The sequence below is a fragment of the Mastomys coucha genome, unplaced genomic scaffold (genome assembly GCF_008632895.1).
Source record: "Mastomys coucha isolate ucsf_1 unplaced genomic scaffold, UCSF_Mcou_1 pScaffold13, whole genome shotgun sequence".
In the NCBI taxonomy this organism is placed as follows: Eukaryota; Metazoa; Chordata; class Mammalia; order Rodentia; family Muridae; genus Mastomys; species Mastomys coucha.
In genome coordinates this window covers 28,111,673-28,134,597 of record NW_022196895.1, presented here as the reverse complement: position 1 = coordinate 28,134,597, position 22,925 = coordinate 28,111,673, and the positions used below count along the sequence as shown (strand labels likewise).

At 45.8% G+C, this 22,925-nt stretch overlaps 1 protein-coding gene across 3 annotated transcripts in view; it reads left to right on the top strand.

Moving 5' to 3' along the window:
• Window positions 1–11,059: 11,059 nt before the first annotated feature.
• Window positions 11,060–22,925, top strand: part of Proc (protein C, inactivator of coagulation factors Va and VIIIa) — a 16,469-nt gene continuing 4,603 nt past the window's right edge. Inside the window, exons 1-7 of one of the 3 annotated variants that reach the window (XM_031366275.1) lie at window positions 11,060–11,136; window positions 11,650–11,713; window positions 13,187–13,277; window positions 14,471–14,634; window positions 16,154–16,178; window positions 16,300–16,437; window positions 16,532–16,666. In XM_031366275.1, the coding sequence (XP_031222135.1) occupies window positions 13,208–13,277; window positions 14,471–14,634; window positions 16,154–16,178; window positions 16,300–16,437; window positions 16,532–16,666 (532 nt within the window). In that variant the 5' untranslated portion in view covers window positions 11,060–11,136; window positions 11,650–11,713; window positions 13,187–13,207. The remainder of the gene's footprint in view (window positions 11,137–11,649; window positions 11,714–13,186; window positions 13,278–14,470; window positions 14,635–16,153; window positions 16,179–16,299; window positions 16,438–16,531; window positions 16,667–22,925) is intronic. The other 2 variants (XM_031366274.1, XM_031366276.1) reach the window with 2 other exon arrangements.

The following is a 22,925-nucleotide window of genomic DNA, read 5'->3' as shown; positions in this document are numbered from 1 at the left end:
ATGAGATCCTATCTCAAAAAACAGAAACAAAACAAAAAACCAAACCCAAAATGACAACAACAACAACAAAAATTGATCTAGCAAGATGGTTCAGTCAGTGGATTTCTGAGTTCCAGGACAGCCTGGTCTACAGAGTGAGTTCCAGGACAGCCAGGGCTACACAGAGAAACCCTGTCTCAAAAAACAAAACAAACAAACAAACAAAAAGACGGTTCAGTCAGTTAAGGCACTCACCACTAACCTAGATGACCGAAGTTCAATCTGCAGAACCCACGTGGTGGAAGGGGAGAACCAACCCCCCCCCAAATTGTCCTCTGACTCCAATTTGCATACCACAGCACTCACATGCACACATACATAAACACACAAATATAATTATGATAAATGCTATGAAACTTTAGAAAAATTAACTCAGCTCAAGATGGGTGGTGCACTCTTGGGAGGCTAAGACAAGAGGATGGCAAGTTTGAGGCCAGACAACGGGCAGTGAACATAGCATAGTGACGGACACTTGCCTAATATGCCTGGGTTCAAGCTCCAATAACACATACATAGTTACTTAAGCCTAGTCCACCTCCAGTAGCCCTAAAAATATAGCAGTATTTTCAAGGTCTTTAGAAACAGACCAGCAGGCCATTCTTCAGTCACAGAGTCCCGAGGGAGAGGACCAGGGATGAGAAAATAAAAAGATATGAAAGTTGGGGTCAGGAGATCTTGCACACGTTGACAGCTTATGCTGGGCAAATTTATTAAGAAGCACAGCATCTTATATACTGTTTGCAGTGGGGAGAACGGGACAGAGTCAGCAGGAAGCTCATCAAGTAATGTTACACGAAGGGAACCCAGGATACCTCAGACATACTACAGACTAAGCACACAGGGGCCTTGGGACTGAAAACTCCAGTCTCTTCAAGAGAAGAATGTCATTAGTGCTGGCTGTCCTAGAGATCACTATGCAAACTAGACTGACTTCAAATTTACAGAGATCTTTCTGCCTCTGCCTCCTGAGTCCTGGGATTAAAGCCATGAGCCACCACACCTGGCTTTGTAAATCATTTTTATTTAGATTTGTTATTCTTTAATGGAATAACACAGACATACCTAAGGCCAGCATGACATTTTAAAGTTAACTAATGTTGTATAGTTCACACTCCTAAATACAATACCACGTTTCCTAAGCATTTAAATTTCCTTAGCTTCTAGTTTTCATCTATACATTCTTGTGCTGCTTTAAAAAAAAAATCTGATTAGCAAAATGAGCAATTTGCATTCATTGGGTAAGGGCCCTTGTGGAAGTGTGAAAGTTAATGTTATATCTTAAGTTTAAATTAAGTTGAAGAAGACAAAAATGCCTCTAACCCATAAAGCCCCACTTGCCCAAAGACAGATAATGTCCTGAAATGCTGGGGGCTGTTGTTAACATAAGATAACAAGCCAAGTGTTTTCACTTCTATAAGCAAGCTCGGTTGCCCCAATTGCACAGGGTGCTCTTAATCATAAGTAGGTGGGAGGTATGTAGGCAGGAAGTATGTCATGATGTATGTTTGGCCCTGATTGGATGAAGGCAGGAAGTCTGTAGCCTGGGTATGGGCCTGGCCAGAGTCTATCATCCTGGCCAGTATTTTATAAAACTTGCTTCAAATTTGGCTCAGAAATTGTGGTAGTAGCCTCTTACTATTGCTCAGCAGGTATTATTAACAAAAGCAGGTGCCAAAGCTGTGGCAGTGACTATTGCAAAAATGCTAGTTAAAATCAGACCTAAAACAACAAAACAAACAAACAAAAAACTCCTGCGCTTTCTAGTAAGAGTCTGATGCAGTTCAAGGAGAACCTGTGGTCCCAAATCACTACATCACGTATCATAATGCTGCCCAGCAACCACAGCAAAGGGAGTCTGCCAAGCAGGAGAGGGGCCTCGCTGCCCAGAGGACGAGTTTACACAATTAGAGAAGGTACGATTGGTACAAATAATTTTAAATCTAACTTAAAGTGTCCCCCACTGTCTTGAGTTGAGGGAATCCCACTCAATAGCATATATGGAGGGGTCCCCAGACAGAGTCCAAATAGAGAAGGCTGTCCATGCCACAGTTGTTCATCGTCTCCAAAAGTCCCATAGAGGATCACGTGGCCCAGGGCTGTGGCTAACAGCCAAAGATGAGGTTGAGACTTTCATTTAGGAGGTAATAAAACAGGGCATAGCCAATGGGGGGGATCCTAGGAAGTTGTCTTCATCTAGACCAGGTGGGCGCCTCCAGGCCAAGACGACCAGCCTTCAGATTGTCTGTCCATTCAGAGGCACGGAGTTCTTTAGAACCACGGAGCATGACCGGAGGGGGAATTCCATTCTGAAATCAGGGTGCCAGATTTTAATTGCATAGTGGGAAGCACCCATCCAAGGAGGTAACCCCTGCCTGAGTAGAGAGCGGAAACACACGTGAAAGAATCAATGGATGATGTCTGTAGGGTGCATTGTTTCTGCCTCCTTTGTAGGTTTGAAATGCTTTATAACTTAAATGGTTGGGCAATGCTGGGAACTGACATTCAAACAGCAACAAAGTGTATTAGAAAATAGGTCCTGGCCAGGTGGTGGTGGAGCCCACCTTTATGCCTTTAATCCCAGCAATCCCGAGGCAAAGGTAAGTGGATACAGGACAACCAGGGCTACTCAAAGAAATCCTGTTTCAAAAAAACAAAAAACAAAACAAAACAAAACAATTCCCTCCCCCAACCAAACAAAGAAGTCCTAACAAACAAAAGTTCTCGGGCTGGAGAGATGGCTGCTCTTCCAGAGGTTCTGAGTTCAATTCCCAGACACCACATGGTGGCTCACAACCATCTGTAATGGGGGTCTGATGCCCTCTTCTGGTGTGTCTAAAGACAGCATCAGACTCATACACATAAAATAAATTTTTTTAAAAAATTGTTTAAAATAAAAATTCCTCTTTCTAGCCCCACTCACCAGGGTGCCCTGTGCATCAACACAACACAAACAAGTACTTATTGCTTCTGCAGGTCTGGGGTCCATCTCATGTTTCAAGTAAGTCAATATAAACCCTGGCAATTGAATCCAGACAGCTGCAGCAGGCTGGCCAGCACTAAGATCTTCTCCACGGCTGCACGTAAGGGCAGGGTTAGGGATGTAGCTGAGTTAACAGAGTCCATAAAGCCCACCCCAGCGCAGCATAAAGCCGGGCGGAGTTGTGATTGCCTGCAGTGGTAAGACGCAGACAGTGGAGCCAGGAGGTTCTGAAGTTCAAGGTCATTCCTTGGCAACCCAAGAAGTTAGGCCAGCCTGGGCTGAGAGCAAGAGGAGGAAGTGGGGAATGATCTTGTAGACCCTAGTTAGTCCACAGCTTACGACCTATTAATAGGTTATAAAGATATAATTTATAGTTCATATTAGTTAAAAATAGAAATAGAACTAAAGAGGATCCGTTTGTGTGGGTGAAACTTTGTTGCAATGTAAAACATTTCTTACTGCCAGCTGAGGTTTAAAGGGAAAATCTGAAGGACTCTCAACACAGCGGAAACCTGGGTCGCCAAGGCTGTGTGCTCCGCGCTGCAGATGAAGGGACACGGCTCATTCCTGCAATAAATGTGCAGGCCTGGCTTCCGAGAAAGTGGCTGGGGCAACTAGTTGGTTAATGGGTAACCCTGCTCCTCCGTCTGCTTCTTTCCAGCCCTTGGTGTCTCCCCCTGGAGCAGGACGTGACGCGGTCTGGGGACACTGACTCACAGCTGACTCAGCGCCTGGCGCGCAGCCAGGGGTCGCCTGGCGGAGCCCGCTTCGCCCGCTGCTAGGGGGGGCCTAGCAGCACACTAGGCACGGAAGGTCGTGGTTCTAAAGGCCCAAGAAGGGGGAGCTCAGGTCGCACTTGCGACCGAAGCACGGCCTAAGCACACTGCGGTGGCACAGTCTCTAAGCCATCGGAGGCTAAAGCGCCCCATTTTGCTCTCCTCCGCTAGCCTGATCCTTAGAGAGCAGCCACGCCCACTGCTCAGTCTATGGTGCATCTCCTGGACCCCTTGGAGGACTATAGGGCACCTTGGACCCGATCTGATTTATCTCTGGCATTTTCAACCAAGCAAAGCCCAGGAAGAGAAACAACAGCCTCTTGGCTTGCTCTGTAAGAGAAGCTCTGTGCCAAAAGCTATGGGATATGTGTTTGGGTGGCCATCATTAAATATTCAACTCAGGGCACACAGCCGGCTATTGAGGCCACCCATCCACGCCCGTGTGTGTGTGTGTGTGTGTGTGTGTGTGTGTGTGTGTGTGTGTGTGTGTGTGTTCATATGTATAGTATTATATATGTACATATTTAAAATAAGCAGAGCATGGTGGCCCATGCCTATAATCCCAGCATTGGTCAAGCTGAGGCAAGAGAATGGTGAGTTTGAAGGCAGCTGTGGACTGAGACCCCCAGTTTTGTCTTTGTTCCTGTCCTCTGATAGAGCAGTTTGTTTAACTCATTATTGGCTACTTAAGCTTTACATTAAAATGTCCATAGCCAGGTGAGGTGATGTGATTGATGATGCACACCTTTAATCCCAGCACTCAGCAGGCAGAGAGAGGCAGGTGGATCTCTAAGAGTTCAAAGTCAGCCTGGTTTACATAGTGAGTTCCAGCACAGCCAAAAGTATAATAGACCTACTCTAAAAGTACACATACACACACACACACACACACACACACACACACACACACACACACGATCGGAAGGAGGGAAAGAATATTAAACAAAACACAGTAAGGCTTATCTGATACCTGTGGAGGTGAATATTGACATCAACAGGATATATATACTTAGGGCATATATATATATATATATATATATATATATATATGCCTTAGAGAGTGGGAAGGGGTTCTTCTTAGGGTGAAGTTCCATTGGCCGAGGCTTAAGGTACTTGAGATACCTCATTTGCATGGAGAGGCATTCCAGGAAGTTGAACCTGTAATTTCCCCAGGTATTGCAACATCCCTCAGGTAGAGTGTGGATTGCGATCCCCAGATCAGGCAGAGAAGAGGAAACCCACTAAGAAGAGGGAATTCTCCATTTTGTGCCCAGCTCAGGAAAACTGTCCAGCCAATGGTAAACTATGACTTCAGTAGTCACAGGAAACAAAACTGATACAGAAGCCATCAAACTGAATGTAGTGACTGCAAACATTCTTGGGGATGAAGGTACCTGCTCCTGGTAAGCTCACGAGCTGATGATCCCTGGCACCACTCCCCCAAGGAGGGAGAGGGCTTGGGCATGGCCACACTTAGAATGCTACAGAGTAGCCATGGTCTTAGGTCTGCGGCACTAGTTTCCAGGCCTTTTGAACCATGTATTCATCCCAGGCAGGTAAACACCCTTGGCTGCCCTTCACAGTGTCACTGTGTCCTTTAGGACTCTTCCAAGATCCTCTGGTGGTTTGGAAGACTGGCTTATTTGAACTTAATGGTACCTGAGTCCATTTTTGGTTGCTATGACGAAATATCCAAAGCTGGTTAACTTACAAACAGTAGAGACCGACTGTTTTACTGCTGTGACAAAATACCTGACAAAAGCAACTCGTGGTCTGAATAAGGATAGCCGCCCCCATAGATTTATGTGTTTGGATGCTTGGCATACAGGGAGTGGCACTATTAAGAGGTGTGGCCTTGTTGGAATAGGTGTGGCCTTGTTGGAGGAAGTGTGTCACTGTGGGGGCAGGCTTTGAGGTGTCCTATGCTCAAACTACACCCAGTGCGGCACATAGTTCTCCTTCTGCTACCTGGGGATCAAGATGTAGGACTCTCGGCTCCTCCAGCATCATATCTTCATGAACGCTGTCATGCATCCTGACATTGTAACCATACCTTTGGGATATTTTATTGGGTTTTATTATTTAGCGCCCTTCTCCATCTTAATCCTGTCCATCCCCCCAATACTATATAAGAGAGAAAGAAAGTTAGAAGGAAGAGGGTATAGATCTATTTAGACTACTTCCTACTGATTAGGGGCATTGAGTTCTAGTTCTTCATCATCAGGCTATCTCCAACCAGCAATCCAACAATCCAGCAGTCCAGAAATTCAGAAATCCAGCATTGCAGCAATAGCAAAGCCAGCAAACTCAACAACGGAAACCAGCAGCAGTAGGGGGCAACAGCAGCCCCCTCAGGCCTTCTGGGAGTTCTTGCATTTATACCTTCTCAAGAGTCCCCAGAATTCCAAATTGAAACTATCTGCCGCTGGCAAAAAATCACGCCCCTCCTAGAGCATGAGACAAATCATAGTTAATGGCTGTGTACAATCTGAAGTAGCCCTATACCCCACACCTGAGATAAAAACAAAAAAAAAAAAAACACAATCATATAACATAACTGGGCTTTTCAAGAAACCAAAATCTTCACTACACACCGTAATGAGAATGGAAACTGTAAGCCAGCCCCAAGTAAATGTTTTCCTTTATAAGAGTTACCCTGGCAGTGGTGTCTCTTCACAGCAATAAAACCCTAAGACACAACTTAAAGAAGAAAAGACTCATTTTGACTCAACATTTTTTTAAGCTTTTGTTTCATTTTATGTATATGTGTGTTTTGTTTGAGTGTATGACTGCGCACCTCTTAAGTCCCTGGGGTCTGAAGACATCATCAGATTCCTTAGAGCTGGAATTACAGATGGCTGTGAGCCACCATGTGGGTGCTGGGAATTGAACCCTGGTCCTTTGGAGGTGCCAGTACTCCTCACCACTGAACTATATCCCTCCAGTCCTCCTTAGCTCAGTTTTGAGGGTACAGTCCATCACAGTAGAGAAGGCATGGCGGCAAGAGTTGGAGGAAGTGGTCACATTGCATTCACAGATAGGAAGCAAAGAAAGACGAGAGCTGGTGCTCAGCTTACTTCCTCTTCCAGTTCAGTCCAGGTCCCAGGCCACAGAATAGTAGCACACACTTAGGATGGGTCTCCTGCCCTGGTTAACCTAGTCTAGAAACTCCTTCATAGACATGCCTAGAGTCTGTCTTATATCTGATTCCAGGTCCTGTTGCACTCAAAACCAGTATTAACCATCGCAGTCGGATGCATGGTTCTGGCAGTTGTTAAGTCCCAGAGTGCAGTGCGGACGTTTGGTGGGAGGCTCATGCTGCACTGTAAACGTGGCCAGACAGAGCAAGCATGATGGGAAAGGCTCGCTTTCATGATGAAGCTGGTCTCTCAGGAACCCCTTCATCTGTTTGTTAGTCCTCGGAGGCAGAACCCTGATGACCCAGTCACGCCTCAGAAATCCTACTTCTAACATAGTTTACATAAAGGAAAGAGAGATTATGAGAGAGGCAAGGAGAGACTGGAAGGAAAGGAGAGAAGAAGAGAAGGAAAGATGGAGAAGGAGACTTGCTGCTGTAGCAATAATGGAGTCCCCCTTGAAGGATGTGTCTGAAAGAAGCCGTTCTCTTCCCTTTCTGAAATATGAAAACCACATTAAATGCTTCTGCGTATCCCGAGGCAACCGAGAAACAACTTCACCCTTCCATTTCTGAACGCCTCTGTGTCCGCGAGAGTCAATGCCCACCCCTGTCCTTGATTCCTGTCAGCAGAGCTGTGTCTAAGGCGGGTCACACTCACACTGGCTCAAGTCTTAAGGTGATAGGTAGATGGAACTCGTCAACTTTATACCTTGCCACATATGCACTGGACAGGCTGTCTTTCATTGGCATCTGGACAAGTTTCCATCTTTATCACTTTGGTCTGCAGTTTCATTAAAGCCATGATATAGACTTGATGTATTCAATTAAAAGTCTTGAGATGGGAGAGATTTCTTTATTGGCACAACTTTGGGAGGATCTAACAGAATGAGCTCTGTAGCGTACAGGACTGGAGTAGCCACCGTGTGCCTCCCTTCCTTCCTTCAGGCTACCTCAGTTATAGCTTTTTGTTATTGTTGCTTGTTTGTTGGGGGCAACAATTAATTAATTGTTAAATTAATGTTTGTTTTAATATTAAGTGTATAGAGGTTTAGCTTACATGCATGTCTATGCATCACATAGATGCAGTACCTGTGACGACCAGGAGGAGGCCTCGGTTACCGTATAACTGGAGTTCTAGATGGCTGTGAACCATCTTGTGGGTGCTGGGAATTAAACCTGTGTTCTTAACTGATGAGCCATCTCTCCAGCTCGGTTTGGGAGAATTTTTTGAGATACGATTCCACTGCATATTGGGACTAGGGAGATGGCTCAGTTAGTAAAGGGCTTGCTTTGCAAGTATGATGGCCTAAGTTCAATCTCTGGAACCCATGGTATAAAAACTGGGTGGGTGGGGTGGTAAGCACATGCTACCCCTGAGCTGTGGATGCGGAGACAAGCAGGTTCATGGGGTTCACTAGCCAGTCAGCCTAGCCTAGGCAAAGTTCTAGACCAGTGAGAGACCCTGTCTCTAAAAAAAAAAGAACTGTACCCATGTTGTCTTCAGTTGGCCAAAGCTGTCCTCTCCTTCGACAGACATGCATTTGTGCACGCATGCACGCATTAAAAATAATGAAATAAAAAATAAAAACAAATGACAGCACCTAATGAAAATAAGAGCTAAGCAGTCCAGCTGTGCATCACGGTGGGCTTGCGTATTTTTTGTGTTGCCATCTGGAAAACATTTTTGACCTTTAAAATTTGGTGTGAATGTAAACATGAAATCACTGCATGATTCATCAAACCCTTTCCTAGATATTAACCTAAAGGAAATGAAAACGCATGCTTACCCAAAACCCTACCCACGAGTGTTTTAGCACCTGGATTTAAAGCATTTGGATTTAATAGGAGCCAAGAAGTAGTCAATGGATAGTTGAACTGAGCTGTGTTCATGACGTGGGGCAACTCAGCAATAAGAAGAGGGGACCAGCAGAAGTGACAGAGGCAAGTGAAAATGGTGTTTGTTAAGAAGTTCACTTAGAGCCAGGAGGTGGTGGCGCACGCCTTTAATCTCAGCCCTTGGGAGGCAGAGGCAGGCGGATTTCTGAGTTCAAGGCCAGCCTGGTCTACGGAGTGAGTTCCAGGACAGCCAGGGCCACACAGAGAAACCCTGTCTTGGGAAGGGAAAAAAAAAAGTTCACTTAGGCCATATATACAGGGGTAGAAATCAGATGGTGGGAGTCAAGGGCAGGGCATTTAACATGGTGGCATTCTGATCCTGAACCGAGAAGTTTCAGACCACAGCATCTCTCACTGCCTTTCAAATTTTTCCTTTCCTTTTTACTTAGTGTATGTCTTTCTTCCCATAAGGTGATTTCAAGGCTCTGCTCTGGAAATCCCAAGTGGCTTGCTCTCCCCTGCCCCCGACAAAGCCCTGCTCTACATTTGCAGTAGATCTGGCTGAATTGTGGTGCTCTTGAGAGAGACACTCTCGACAAGGGAGACCAGAGGCTGACTCCACACAGGACCTCAACCTGGTACATACAGTAGAGCTGCAGTAGGGCGCTGCACCGTTCCCTGCCAGAAACCCTCAAAAAGGCTCAAGGCCCTTGACGCGCGGCTGGATGCTAGCACAGAGCACCAAGCAGAGTCCCCAGGAGGTCTAAAGTCATGGGCTCTGCTGAGGAAGTGTAAGGATCCTCCTCCAGGCAGCCTGCCAGGTCTGCATCACTCCCCGCAATGAGCACACGGGCACTGCAATTCCCAAGCTTCGTTCAGGGTTTGGACGTAGCCACCTCGGGCAGAGTCCATCATGCAGGTCGAGGTCAGCATGTACATCCTGCCAGGCTTGCCAGAGAACTGACCTTTTGAAGGAAGTCGAAAGTAGTGGAAGCAGAGGGAAGCCATGTGTCCATTGGACATCCTCACCACTGGGGTTTGGTAGGGTAGGAGAAAGGCGGCAGCTGACTTGTAAGGGGTCACATCTGGAGCAAGAACACACGCCACGAGTGTTTATTTCACAAGTTCCTGGAAACTTGGGCAGAGCCATTGCATAGAAACAAACAAACAAACAAAAAGTTCTCCAGGGTGCACAAGCAGATGCTTGTGTGGCATTTGGCCTTTAATGCCTGAGTGACCGGGAACTCAGTGCCCCTCCTCTAGGTAGCCACCGCAGCCGCTCACAGAGAGCGACTGGCTCTCCGCTTCCCACAAGCTTATTTCTAAGTACCTTGCACGCCATCTCGCCTCCCATCCCAGTACTTTCCTACTTCCTGTCTTGGGAGCCTCCCACCTCACCTCCAGTGGGGGGACACACTGGGGACTATGTCACCTCTCCTTCCCCTTCAGTTTTCTGAATACAGTTGCACACCTGATCAGTTCCCTAAGATCTTATTCCTCTGGTACCAAGATGGAAAATCTGACTGGCTCCCTGGGTCAAAGACTTCCCTCCTGTGCCCAAGACAGATGAACCCCTTGGAGCCGAGCTCCCCATTCTGAGCAAGGACTTTGTGGAGCGGCAAGGTCACCAAGAGCGTTAGGGCTGGAAAAAAAATGGTGGTTTCCCTCATACAGCTAGTCTCGGGGAAGGAAGGCTCTTAGGGAAACCTGGCAGCTTACAGAATATGGCAAGGGCTACGTCTGCCTCGCTCTTTTCCAGACTTCTCAGCTGGGAGCTTCTGGCAGTTTTCCCAAGTCACTCCTTTCTCTCCCCGGCTCACAAAGTGGCCGGCTGAGCCAGGAGCCTCCTTCTAGTACCTGCCTCCCACCAACTCCATCAATTTGGGCAAGTAACGAAGACTTCTTAAGGTTCCCTCCTGTAAAGCAGCGGGGACAGTAAGAGCATCTTATCACTAATGGCATCCTAGATTGGTGATATACGTAATTATTTTCAAATGTGCTACTTACAAACAAGCTATAATATCTGTCTTTGCTGATGTTTGGTTTTTGTCGTCTTTTAAGGTTCCCATCCCTCAGTCACTGAGGGCTAAAATGTGACCACATTTGCCAAGAAGTTTGAACATGCTCAACCCTCTCTCTCCCTCCCTCCCTTTCTGATAGACAACTTCTTCAGTGGGCAGAGGTGAGCATTGGGCACAATGGAGCCTTCCAGAGCTGAGATCAGAAAACCTCTTGTTTGTTTGTCTGGGGAGAGGGAGGTGCAGCACCAAGGGCTAAGCAAATATCCATGGTTATGGATTAACCTGACTCCCAGACTGACATGGAGGTACCTGGACGAAATCGCAGTTTCTCCTTGGCCCACCCCTGTAAGTCCCCCTCAAGGCAAGACTGTGAAGGGCTGTGGAGGAAGGGGTGGGAAGGAGAGTCCAGCTGGGAAGAAGGGGACATCCTTGAGCTATGGTTCTCCAGGCTGACTGAAGCTTGGGGCCAAAGAAAACAAGGGCCCAAACTCTTGTCTTGACCAAGGCATATAGTTCCCTACAATCCAGGTGGCCCTCCCAACATGTGAGATTGTGTGGATCAAGTGGATGTCAGTCAAGGGATTCCCCATGATCTAGAGCTACTCCCAGAGCCATCTTTGAAACCCACTACTCCTCTTTATCCTGTTCTCTAAGGTGGGATATACAATTCCGGAAGCTGGCAAAACCGGAGAGTGAGGCCAGGAGGGGCTGTGCAGTTGGTATAGGCAGGCCTGCCCACCTGGTCTGGGGGACACTAAAGGCCTTGTGGGATGACCATTGGTTGGGGGCGGGGGTTAAGGTTCCAGAGTTAGGGCCACATAGGCTTAGCCTTGAAGCCAAACTCTGCCCTCCTCTTAGGTGTAGGCTTGTGGCAAGCATCTTATCTCCTCCAAGCTTTTGGGTCCCATCCCATGAAGTGGAGGTGAGAATATTAATGCCTACCTCTTATAACGGTGAACAGTGACCGATGAGTGTGTGTGTGTGTGTTTTCTGGTGTTCAGGACTGAACCCAGAATCTTAAACATGCTAAGTATGTTCTCCCCCACTGAACTGCAACCCTCCAGTATCCAGTATTTGATTAACAGCTTGGGAGAGGGGGTGGGGAGGCTGGGAAGATGGCTCGGTTGAAAAAGTGCTTGTCTTGTAAGCGTAAGGACCTGAGTTTGATTCCTAGAACACATGGTTTATTTGTTGTTTGTTTTAAAGCACGAGTGGCAGCACATACTTACAATCCTAGTGCTAGAGAGCAAAAACAAGTGGATCCCTTGGGCTTGCTGGCTGGCCAGCCTACATGACGAGTCCCAGGTAGTGAGAGATCTTGTCCCAAAAAATTAAGATAGAAGCCAGGCATGATGGCACACCCCTTTAGATCTAGTACTCAAGAGGCAGAGGCAGAGGCAGGTGGATCCCTGTGGGTTTAAGGCCAGTCTGGTCTACATAGAAAGTTCCAGGATAGCCAAAATAGCCAAGGCAGTCTTTGAAAAAAAAAAAAAACCCAGAGGGAATAAAAACCCAGACAATGCCTGGGGAAGGACAAAGGACAGTCAGCCAAATCATCCCTGGTCTCCGCATGTGTGCAAATCTGTGCACACAAGAAAGAGCTTCAACAACTCTTTAAGGAAGAAACATATTCTATCCATTTTACAAATGACAGAACCGAGGCATAGAGCAGGTAAACATCTTGTTCAATACTGTTTTCCCTCTCTCTCTCTCTCTCTCTCTCTCTCTCTCTCTCTTCCCCCACCCCCAGTAGGAAATGGAATTTGCCCCAGGCGATGACTTTTCTGCTTTCAGGTGCCTAAAGTAAGCCTAGCTCTAAAGGCCACCGGACTGTCCGTCTGTGTACAGTGTGCCCCACTCCTAGACCCAGCTTTCACACAGACAACGAGCTCAGGAACATGTCCTTTCCTCTCTTCCCTTCTTGCTTGCTCTGTGTGTGTGTGTGTGTGTGTGTGTGTGTGTGTGTGTGTGTGTGTGTCTGTGAGCGCACGCGCGTGCACGTGTGTATGTTAAGAGATCAACCTTAGAAATTTTCTTCAGGAGCTATCTACCTTGCTTTTTGAGAAGGGCCTCCTGATGGCCTGGAGCTAGTCACCTGGAGCTGGTCAAGCAGGCTCGGGTGGCTGGCTAGCAATCCACAAGGATCTACTTATCTTGGCTTCCCCAGTACTGGGATTACAAGAACACACCTCAGACACCTAGATTTTTGTTTTAGTTTTATATGGGTTCTGGGGATCAGACTTAAGTCTTCAAATATGCATGGAAAGTGCTTTTTTGACTAAGATATTTCCCCTTTTCAGGGATGGTCATTTCATTCCACTTTCAGGGGGAGGTGGGGGTGGGGCTGGGAGCAGCTCAACTGTATGTATTCTTGGAGCTTAGACGTTCTCCTCAGACAGGTGTCAGCAGCTCCAGGATGTGGCAATTCAGACTCTTCCTGCTGCTCACGTCCACCTGGGGAATTTCTAGCATCCCAGCCCATCCTGGTAAGACTGTCTCCGCCAGACCCTTAGAGCGCCCCCTGGGCTTGCCCAGGCATAGGCACCAGTGACCTCTCTAGAGTTGCCCCAGCTACCTCTTCAACTGTGCTCTTCTTTATTGTCCTATCTACCTACCAAGCCCGTTTTTTTTAGTCTGCCCTGCCCACCAGCTCTCTGCTGCCCCGCTCAGGTAAGTAGTCTTCCTCTATGCTCACCGCGCACGCGCACACCGCTAAAGCCCCTCCTGAATACTTCTGATTCGGCCCCTCCCTCTTAGCTGTTCTCCTACCTGATAGGTGTCTCTGAGAGCTGAGGAGACACCGAGTGATAGCTTCCTGTTCTCCACCTGCTCAGGGGGAAGAGATGGGGACTGTATGATAGAGGCTGTGGGAAATGGAGGTGAGAGAGCAGGGCTTGCTCAGCTATGCTGGGAGACTGTAAGATAGATTCCATTGAGCTGTCCTAGTCTCTTATTGAAAGCTATTTTCTTTTTTTTTTTTCTAAGATTTATTTAGCCGGGCAGTGGTGGTACATGCCTTTAATCCCAGCACTTGGGAGGCAGAGGCAGGCGGATTTCTGAGTTCGAGGCCAGCCTGGTCTACAGAGTGAGTTCCAGGACAGCCAAGGCTACACAAAGAAACCCTGTCTCAAAAAACAAAAGACAAACAAAAAAATTATTTACTTATTACATGTAGGTACCTCAGACATAGCAGAAGAGGGCATCTGATCTCATTACAGGTGGTTGGTTGTGAGCCATGGTGTGGTTGCTGGGATTTGAACTCAGGACCTTCGGAGGAGCAGTCGGTGTTCTTAACCGCTGAGCCATCTCTCCAGCCCTTGACGGCTATTTTCATGCACATGCAACTTTGCAGTTATATATGGCAGCAGCAGGATCTGGCATAGCCCCTAAGCACTTTGTTCTGCACAAGACACCTTGTTGAGTATTCCAGGCATGTCCTGAAAGGAAATCTGTGTGTCTGCTTCAGGGCTCACGTATACTGTAAGATCCAAACTGCTGTCCTCCCAGGGGGACCTGGGACCAGAGCATAAAAGCAGGGCACAGAATCCCTCCTGGGAATTAGAATAAGACCAGAGGGATCGGGCTGAGGTCTTCCCAGGCCCTCTCTAGCTGGGGTTCTTCCGATCCCTCTCGGCCCCTCTTGGGTCCCTCCACCACATTGACTCCCATCCCAAACCAGAGCCAGTGTTCTCCAGCAGCGAGCATGCCCACCAGGTGCTTCGGGTCAGACGTGCCAACAGCTTCCTGGAGGAGATGCGGCCAGGCAGCCTGGAACGGGAGTGTATGGAGGAGATCTGTGACTTCGAAGAGGCCCAGGAGATCTTCCAAAATGTGGAAGACACAGTAAGGTCACAAGGCCAGGTGCAGAGGGTGGTCTGGCGGCTGAGACCTAGAGGAGCAGTAGGCATGACCACTGCCATTGAGGCCCTTTTTGGAGTCCATCATGTGGATGCTGATCTTGTTTAAGGGCTTGGTCAGGCACAGGGGACTATAGGAACTGAACCAGGGAAGAGAGAGTCTGGGCAGCTCTCCAGTGGCCACTACTGCCTGTCACTGACTCTCCTTCCCTGTGACCAGGTAATCTTTCTCTCTCCTTCACACTGACCTCCACCTTATATTTGCGGGTAGTGGGAGGGAAGGTTATCAAAACTCTTTTTTAAAAAATACTTTTTTAAAAAAAATTTATTTTATGGGGCTGGAGCGATGGCTCAGTGGTTAAGAGCACTGACTGCTCTTCCAGAGGTCCTGAGTTCAATTCCCAGCAACCACATGGTGGCTGACAGCCATCGGTAATGGCATCTGTTACCCTCTTTTGATGTGTCTGAAGACAGCAACAGTGTATTCATAAGCATTAAATAAATAAATAAATGAAACAAAATTTTTAAAAAGGTAGGTAAACATTTTTTTTTAATTTTCTTTTATGTCTGAGTCTTCTATCTGCATGTACACCTGCATTCCAGAAGAAGGCATCAGATCCCATTACACATGGTTGTGGGCCACCATGTGGTTGCTGCTGGGAACTGAACTCAGGACTTCTAGAAGAGCAGCTGGTGCTCTTAACTGCTAAGCCATCTAGTCAACCCTGACCAGAGTTCTTTTTTTTTTTTTTCCAGGCTACTTACCAGGGTTACTATTATTGGTGCTCAGTACAGTGTCTGTGTCATTAACGTGATGAATAGAATCTAAAAGTTAAAGATAAACACATAGTTGAACAATGAGTGAACCATGCCAAATCACATCACCATCTATAACTTTTTGTTTACAAAAGTAGTTATTTACGACATATAATATTATTGAGTTCACTGACCCCAAACTATTTCAGTGTTAGATATTTCACTTTTAGTTTTCTTTGCCTACAGGAAAGAAATGTCATTTGCTTCATAGTGCCATGTAGAAAAATTTTATACAACAATTTTCCATAGAATTTTATATAAGGTTGAAAAAACAAACAAAACCTACTCGAAGGACTGAATTAATGGTAGTCAAAAGGTCAGGAAGGATGATAATGTATAAAGTATTTTCTGATCAGAGTTCTTTAATGTTTGTCCCCAGGGAGCACTCTGGGCCTCAGTCAGTTGCTAGGAAAAGGATGATAGGGCTTGAAGGGGGCAGAATAGCCTGTAAGGGATTCAGGTACTTTCTGCACAGGATGCTACGTTGGGAATAGATGACCCCGTGGGCAGAGATCCAGCTTCCCGGAAAAGGGTGTTGTGAGGTGGGCAGCAAAGAGCACTATGGCAGATGTTTGTCTGGAAGCCCTTCCACTCCTAGACACCTCATATTCAGGAGGAGGGAATACCTCGTGGGCTTCCCCTAGGTAGCCAGGTTGGTCCCTGACACTCTACCCTCTCTCCCCCAACAGCTGGCCTTCTGGATCAAGTACTTCGGTGAGTGAGTTCTAAATACCTGGATGGATTAAGTTGATGCTTAATCCAGGGTCAGTGGAGGTTGGAGAGGAAAATGAAGGTATCCACATCTTCTCCTGCCTCATCCCGCTGTCTTTCGCAGACGGTGACCAGTGCTCGGCTCCGCCCTTGGATCACCAGTGCGATAGCCCATGCTGCGGGCATGGCACTTGCATCGACGGCATGGGCAGCTTCAGCTGCAGCTGCGATAAGGGCTGGGAGGGCAAGTTCTGTCAACAGGGTGAGAGGACTTCGGGGGAGGCTGCAAGGTGGGCTGAGGTGGGATCTGGAACGGTAGGGCCACCACGAGCCGTCTGCACTCTCCTGTCTTGCAGAACTGCGCTTCCAGGACTGTAGGGTGAAAAATGGCGGCTGCTTGCACTATTGCCTGGAGGAGGGCAACGGGAGGCGCTGTGCTTGTGCCCCGGGCTATGAGCTGTCAGATGACCACATGCACTGCAAGTCCACCGGTGAGTCAAGGGAGAAGAGCAAGCACATCTTGGGGACCCAAGACAGGTAGACTTAACACCCCTTTCCCGGACCCTATAGTTACTGTCAGTCTTCAGGTACCCATGGACATACCCTGGAGCACAACTATTTATCTGTCTCTGTGTCTGTCTGTCTCTCAGCCTTTACCACACACACACACACACACACACACACACACACACACACACACACACTGAGCTAACCTAGGTACTAAGTCATCAGTGTCTTCCTCGTCTATCCTCCTGGATGTGTTGCTTCCTCGGAGAACCCCCATTCTGTCTCCTTTTATATTTTTCCTTGAGTTTTTATTTCAAATGAGTTTACTAATGTGTGTAGTTTAAGAAGTCAAGAAGTCAGGATTTCACAGGTCTTTGGATGGAGCTCAGTGTGTTTTCCTGACCATGGCTCTTAGCAGAAGTTCTTCCCAGCTGTTGCCATCTTTCTACTCCCCTTTGTCCTCCTTCTGTTTTGTTTTGTTTTGTTTCAATAAGTCACCCAGACTGGTCTTATTCAACTCTGTAGTTCCAGCAGGCTTTGAATTTGTCATCCTCCTGCTTCAGGCTCCCCACTACCAATGATTACAACAAACCCTTGTCACCAGGCTTGGTTCTTGGAAAATTTTAAAGATTTATTTTTTTTTTTTACCTAAGGTAGATTTTTCCCTATAAAACTTTAGCAAAGTGCTATAATGATTAGAACTTAAATATTAAGAGTTTTAAATTAAAAATATTGCACATATAATCTGTATAAAATAAGTATGTAAGCATGTAATCTGTTACAAAAATAAAATAAAATGGATTGTTTTCAAACAACATATTCTGATTACAGTCTCCCCTCCCCTCCCCCTCTCAGTTCATCCACACCTACCCTCCTATCTGGATCGACACAGTATATGTCTCTCCTTAGAAAGCAGGTATCGGTCTAGAGAGATGGCTCAGCAGTTAAGAGCACTGTCTGCTCTTCCAGAGGTCCTGAGTTCAATTCCCAGCAACCACATGGTGGCTCACAACTATCTGTAATAAGATCTGATGCCCTCTTCTGGCCTTCAGGGATACATGCAAGCACAATGTTATATACATAATAAATAAACAGATCTTTAAAAAAAAGAAAAGAAAACAGGTATCTAAGGAATAATAAATAAGATAAAATTTAAAAACTAAAATATGACAAAACAGACAAACAATTAAGAGAAAAAAAAAGCCACAGGAGATGCATAGAGATGCAGACACACACACATCTGCCCACACGGGAATTCCATAAAAACCCCAAACTGGCAAGGCAGAAGCATAAGCAGAGGACCAACAACAAAAGCCCTGATGACATTATGAAAGAGCTTCCAAAGATGATCTTGGTATTGGAACCTTACTTTGGTGACAAGAGATATCCAGTTGGCCCCTGTCTCTTTCATTATTTGATGATTTCACTTAGATTGCCCTCATATAGGTCTATACATATAATAGGAAGCTTCTACTGTGTTAGGTTTCCGTACAGCCCCTCAAATGGCCTTTAGTTTAGTTATCCCTCCCACATTCCCTCCTTCCCCAAGTCCACCCATAACTATCTATTCTAGTCCCTTTCCTCGGGGGCTCCCTCCATCCCTCTAGTCCCCCACTCTCTACCTAACCCTTGTGGTTATAGTGACTGTACCTTGCTTGTCAATGATTTAATAGCTATCACTCACATTTAAGAGATTACATACCATAATTTATTTCTGGGTCTGAGTTACCTCACTCAGGATGAATTTTTCTAGTTCCATCTATTTCTCTGCCAGTTTCATGATTTTATTATTTATTTATTTATTTATTTACTTTAGAACTAAGTAATATTTCATTATGTAAAGTACCACATTTTCTTTATCCACTCATCCACTGACAAACACTGACAATCCACTCGGTTGTTTCGAGTCTCTGGCTATTGTGAACAGAGCAGCAATGAACATCGTTGATCAAGTGTCTCTGTGGTAGGATGCAGGGTCCTTGGGTATATGCCCAAGAGAACGCCGTTGATCAAGTGTCTCTGTGGTAGGATACAGGGTCCTTGGGTATATGCCCAAGAATGGCATAGCTGGATCTTGAGGGACATCAATTCCCATCTTCCTAAGAAATCGCTACAATGGTTTCCATAGTGACTGTACAAGTTTACACTTCCACCAGCAATCGATGAGTGTTCCCTTACTCCATATCCTCAACAGTATGAGCTGCCATTTTTTTTTTTTTTTATTGATCTTGGCCATTCTGATTAGCCTAAGATGAAATTTCAGAGTAGTTTCGATTTGCATTTCCCTGATGACTAAAGTTGTTGAAAATTTCTTTCAGTGCTTCTGAACCATTCGTGCTTCCCCTTTTGAGAATTCTGTTTCGATCCATGCCCCATTTGTAAATTGGGTTATCATTTTTCTTGATATCCAGGTTTTTTTTTAGTTCTTTACATAGTTTAAATATCAGCCCTCTATCAGATATGTAGTTAGAAAATCTTTTCCTATTCTTTGCTTGAATAATAGCACCCTTTGCCATGCAGAAACTTTACAGTGTCATGGAGTCTCACTTGTTAATGTTGATCTTAGTGCCTGTGTTATTGGTGCTCTATTCAGAAAGTCTTTGCCTGTACAAATGAATTCAAGGCTATTCCCCACCTTCTCTTCTATCAGATTCAGAGTATCTTATGTTATGTTAAAGTCTTTGATCCATTCATAGTTCAGTTGTACAGAAAGCATTAAATATGGATCTGTTTGTATTCTTCTGTAATCAGCCATCCAATCTAACTAGCAACCATTTGTCTCTCTTTCTCCATCTATTATGATTGAAAGTTTTGCTAGGTATAATAGTCTGGTCTGGCATCTGTGGTCTCTTAGAGTATGTAGATCATCTGTTCAAGCCCTTCTTGCTTTTAGAGTATCCATGGAAAAGCCAGATGCTATTTAATAGGTTTCCCTTTGTATATTTATTTGGTCTTTTTCCTTTCCAGTTTCTAATGTTCTTTTTGTTGTTGTTGCTCTGTATGTTTGTAAGTTCGATTTATTATGTGCTGAGGAGAATTCATTTTGTGTTCCAGCCTATTTGGTGTTATTTATGCTTCTTGTACCTTGATAGACACCTCCTTCTTTGTGTTAAGATGATTTCTTCTATGATTTTGTTAGAAATATCAGTTGAACGTGGTGGTGCATGCCTTTAATCCCAGCACTTGGGAGGCAGAGGCAGGTGGATTTCTGAGTCCAAGGCCAGCCTGGTCTACAGAGTGAGTTCCAGGACAGCCAGGGCTACACAGAGAAACCCTGTCTCGAAAACCAAAACAAAAAATCTTCTGTGCCTTTGGCCTGTTTCTTCTCTTCTTATTCCTATTATTCTTAGATTTGGCCTGTTCATTGTGTCCCACATTTCCTGGATATATATATATATATATATATATATATATATATATATATATATATATATATATATATACATACACACACATACACACACACTCTTTGTGGTGCCCATCATTTCTCTTATCTCGTCTTCAGTGGCTGTGATTGTGTCTTCCATCTCTTGTACTCTGTTGGTGAGGCTTGCCTCTGAGGTTCCTGTTGGAATTTCTGATTTTCAGTTTTCCCTGGTTGGCTTTTCTTTATCGATTCTTTTTGCACTTGTAAGTCTGGAAGTGTTTTCTTCCTCTCATCACACCGTTTTTGGTCTCATAGATTTCCTTAAGGGATGTCTTCACATCCTCTGTAATATATTCATAACAGGCTAATTTAAAGTCCTTGTCTGGTGCTTCAGTCATGTGACATTGCTCAGGGTTGCAGTAGGGTGGGTGGCTGGGCTTTCTGGAGACATACTGTCCTGGCTGGTATCAATTGTGTTTTTATACTGGTGTCTCTGCACAAGGGTTTGGAATGATTATAATTTTAGGTGCAGATGGTGGTCTCTTCTTTGGTTTCTATTGCCCTTTCTAGTTCTTAAGAGAGTATGGGAGCTATGGTTGCCTGGTGGTGAACACTTCTGGGATCCACTGGGAGTTCAGGGAAAGTGCTGGTGGAGGCTGGAGGCTGAGATGACAGGATGGGTTGGTGAAGGAATCTGTGGGAGATTTTTGTGATCTGCTGGAGGTAGGACTGGGAACAAGGGGAAACCACAACCAGTGGTTTGCTACAGATATGTGGATGAGACTGGGGGATTAGATTTGGAGCAGAGGAGAGAGACTGAAGATCTAAAGATCACCTACCTGCTTCTCTCCACTTTGAGATTATTCTGTTGACACTACCCTGTGTTCTCCTTTCCTGTTTCTTTCTGGACCTCTTATAATATTCATGCTTATAGTTTCTTCTATTTTCTATGTCTGACTTTTTGTTTGTTTGTTTGTTTGTTTGTTTTAAACAGTCTCACATACCCCAGGCTGGCTGTGAACCCATTGTGTTGCTGGGGATGACTGATTTTTTTTTTTATCCTCTTACTCAGATTGCTGGGACTATGAGCATGTCCACCTGCTTTTGTTTGGTGCTTTAAGAACGCCAGGCAAGCCTCTACTGACCGGGCTTTGTCCCCAGCACTGACCTTGGATTCTTTCAGGGAGCTATTTACATCGTTATCTTCTAATCCTTATACAGAAACACACTTTTAAACTTCCTGGGTTTTTTAAAAGAATGTTTGTATTTTATGTTATGCGTATAGGTATTTTACCCGCATGCATGCCCATTGACATGGGTCCCCCAGAACTGGAGCTATGGACAGTTGTGAGCTGCCATGTGGTTTCTGGGAATTGAACCTGAGTCCTCTAGAGGAGCAACCAGTGTTGCCAAATGCTAAACCATTCCCTCCATGCCCTAAACTTTGCATTTTAAACTGATATCTAATCAAGTTTCAAGAAGTTCCCATGGACCTGCCTGTCTATAGGCTTTCTTGAAGCCCAGAGTTATTGTTGGAAACTTGGTTCTGATCCTTAGGTCTTACCACCTAGGTCGGGTAAGGGAAGCCAGCCTACAAGGTGAGTGGATGTTCTCAGTTCCCTTCTCGTACCCAGGAGCAGGATGGTCAGAGGAGCTGCCATCTCTGCAGCCCACAGACCCATGGGCCTCTAGCTATGCCACTCTTTTCTGTAGAGCTGTCTGTCATCCATTTCTTGAAGACTCTGGTTCACCTTCTGTAGGGATGGACCTCAGTGGGTGAGAAAAGGGGGAGTCAAACTATGAGGACTGTCATTGTCAGCTTACACCATGCCCCAACGTGCAGTCATATCTGTACTGCCCTCATCCCAGGGCAACGAAGGACTCCGGAAGGTCACTGTGTATGCAATCCCAGTCTCTGGGCACTCTGCTAGTGGGAGAGACTTTTGCTTCTCAGTTTGCCAGGTCAGCTGCGATGTCTACCTGCTGGCTAGCTTGAGGAATTGCGCTGCTGCTGCCTCCTCTCCATTCTGCCATTCTTTGCTTGCCTTGCTGCTGCTGATCCACTACCTCACCAGCTTAGATCCCCAACTAGCATTCAACACTTATGGGAGCAGGCCTTACAGACCACCGAACCCCAGATTTCCGTGATGTGCCCTCTGCTATAGGAAGAGAGGCTTCAACATGACGCCTTCCAAGAATCAGCCAGAGCTGGAGACAGCTCTGTTGGTAAAGACCTTAAAGGCAAGCCCAGGGACCTGAGTTTGGACTCCCAGCATCTGCATAAAAAGCCGAACATGGTTGTATGTGCCTGTAACCTCAGTGTGCTGAGTGGGAGGGCAGAGACAGCAGGATCCCTAGGATTCACTGGCCAAACAAACTCTACACAGTGAGAGCTGTCTCAAAAATAAGGTGTAGAAATAAGAAAGACATACAACATTGACCTCTGGCTTCTATATGAATATGCTACTGCACACACACACACACACAAACACACACACACACACATACACACACATACTTGGGACTGGTAAGTAAGATAGCTCAGAATTAGAGGCAGGTGGATTTCTGAGTTCGAGGCCAGCCTGATCTACAGAGTGAGGTCCAGAACAGCCAGATTTATACAGAGAAACCCTGTCTCAAAAAAAAAAATAGCTCAGAGTTTAGAGTATTTGCTCTTCTTGCAGAAGAGACCAATATGGTTCCCAACACCTATACATCAGCTCACAAATGTCCTTAATTCTAGTTCCAGAGGGTCTGACGACATCTTCTTGCCACTAAGGGCACAAGAAACACACATCATGCTTGAATACATGCAGGCAAAATACTCATGCACATTTAGAAGAAGAAGAAGAAGAAAAAGAAGAAGAAGAAGAAGA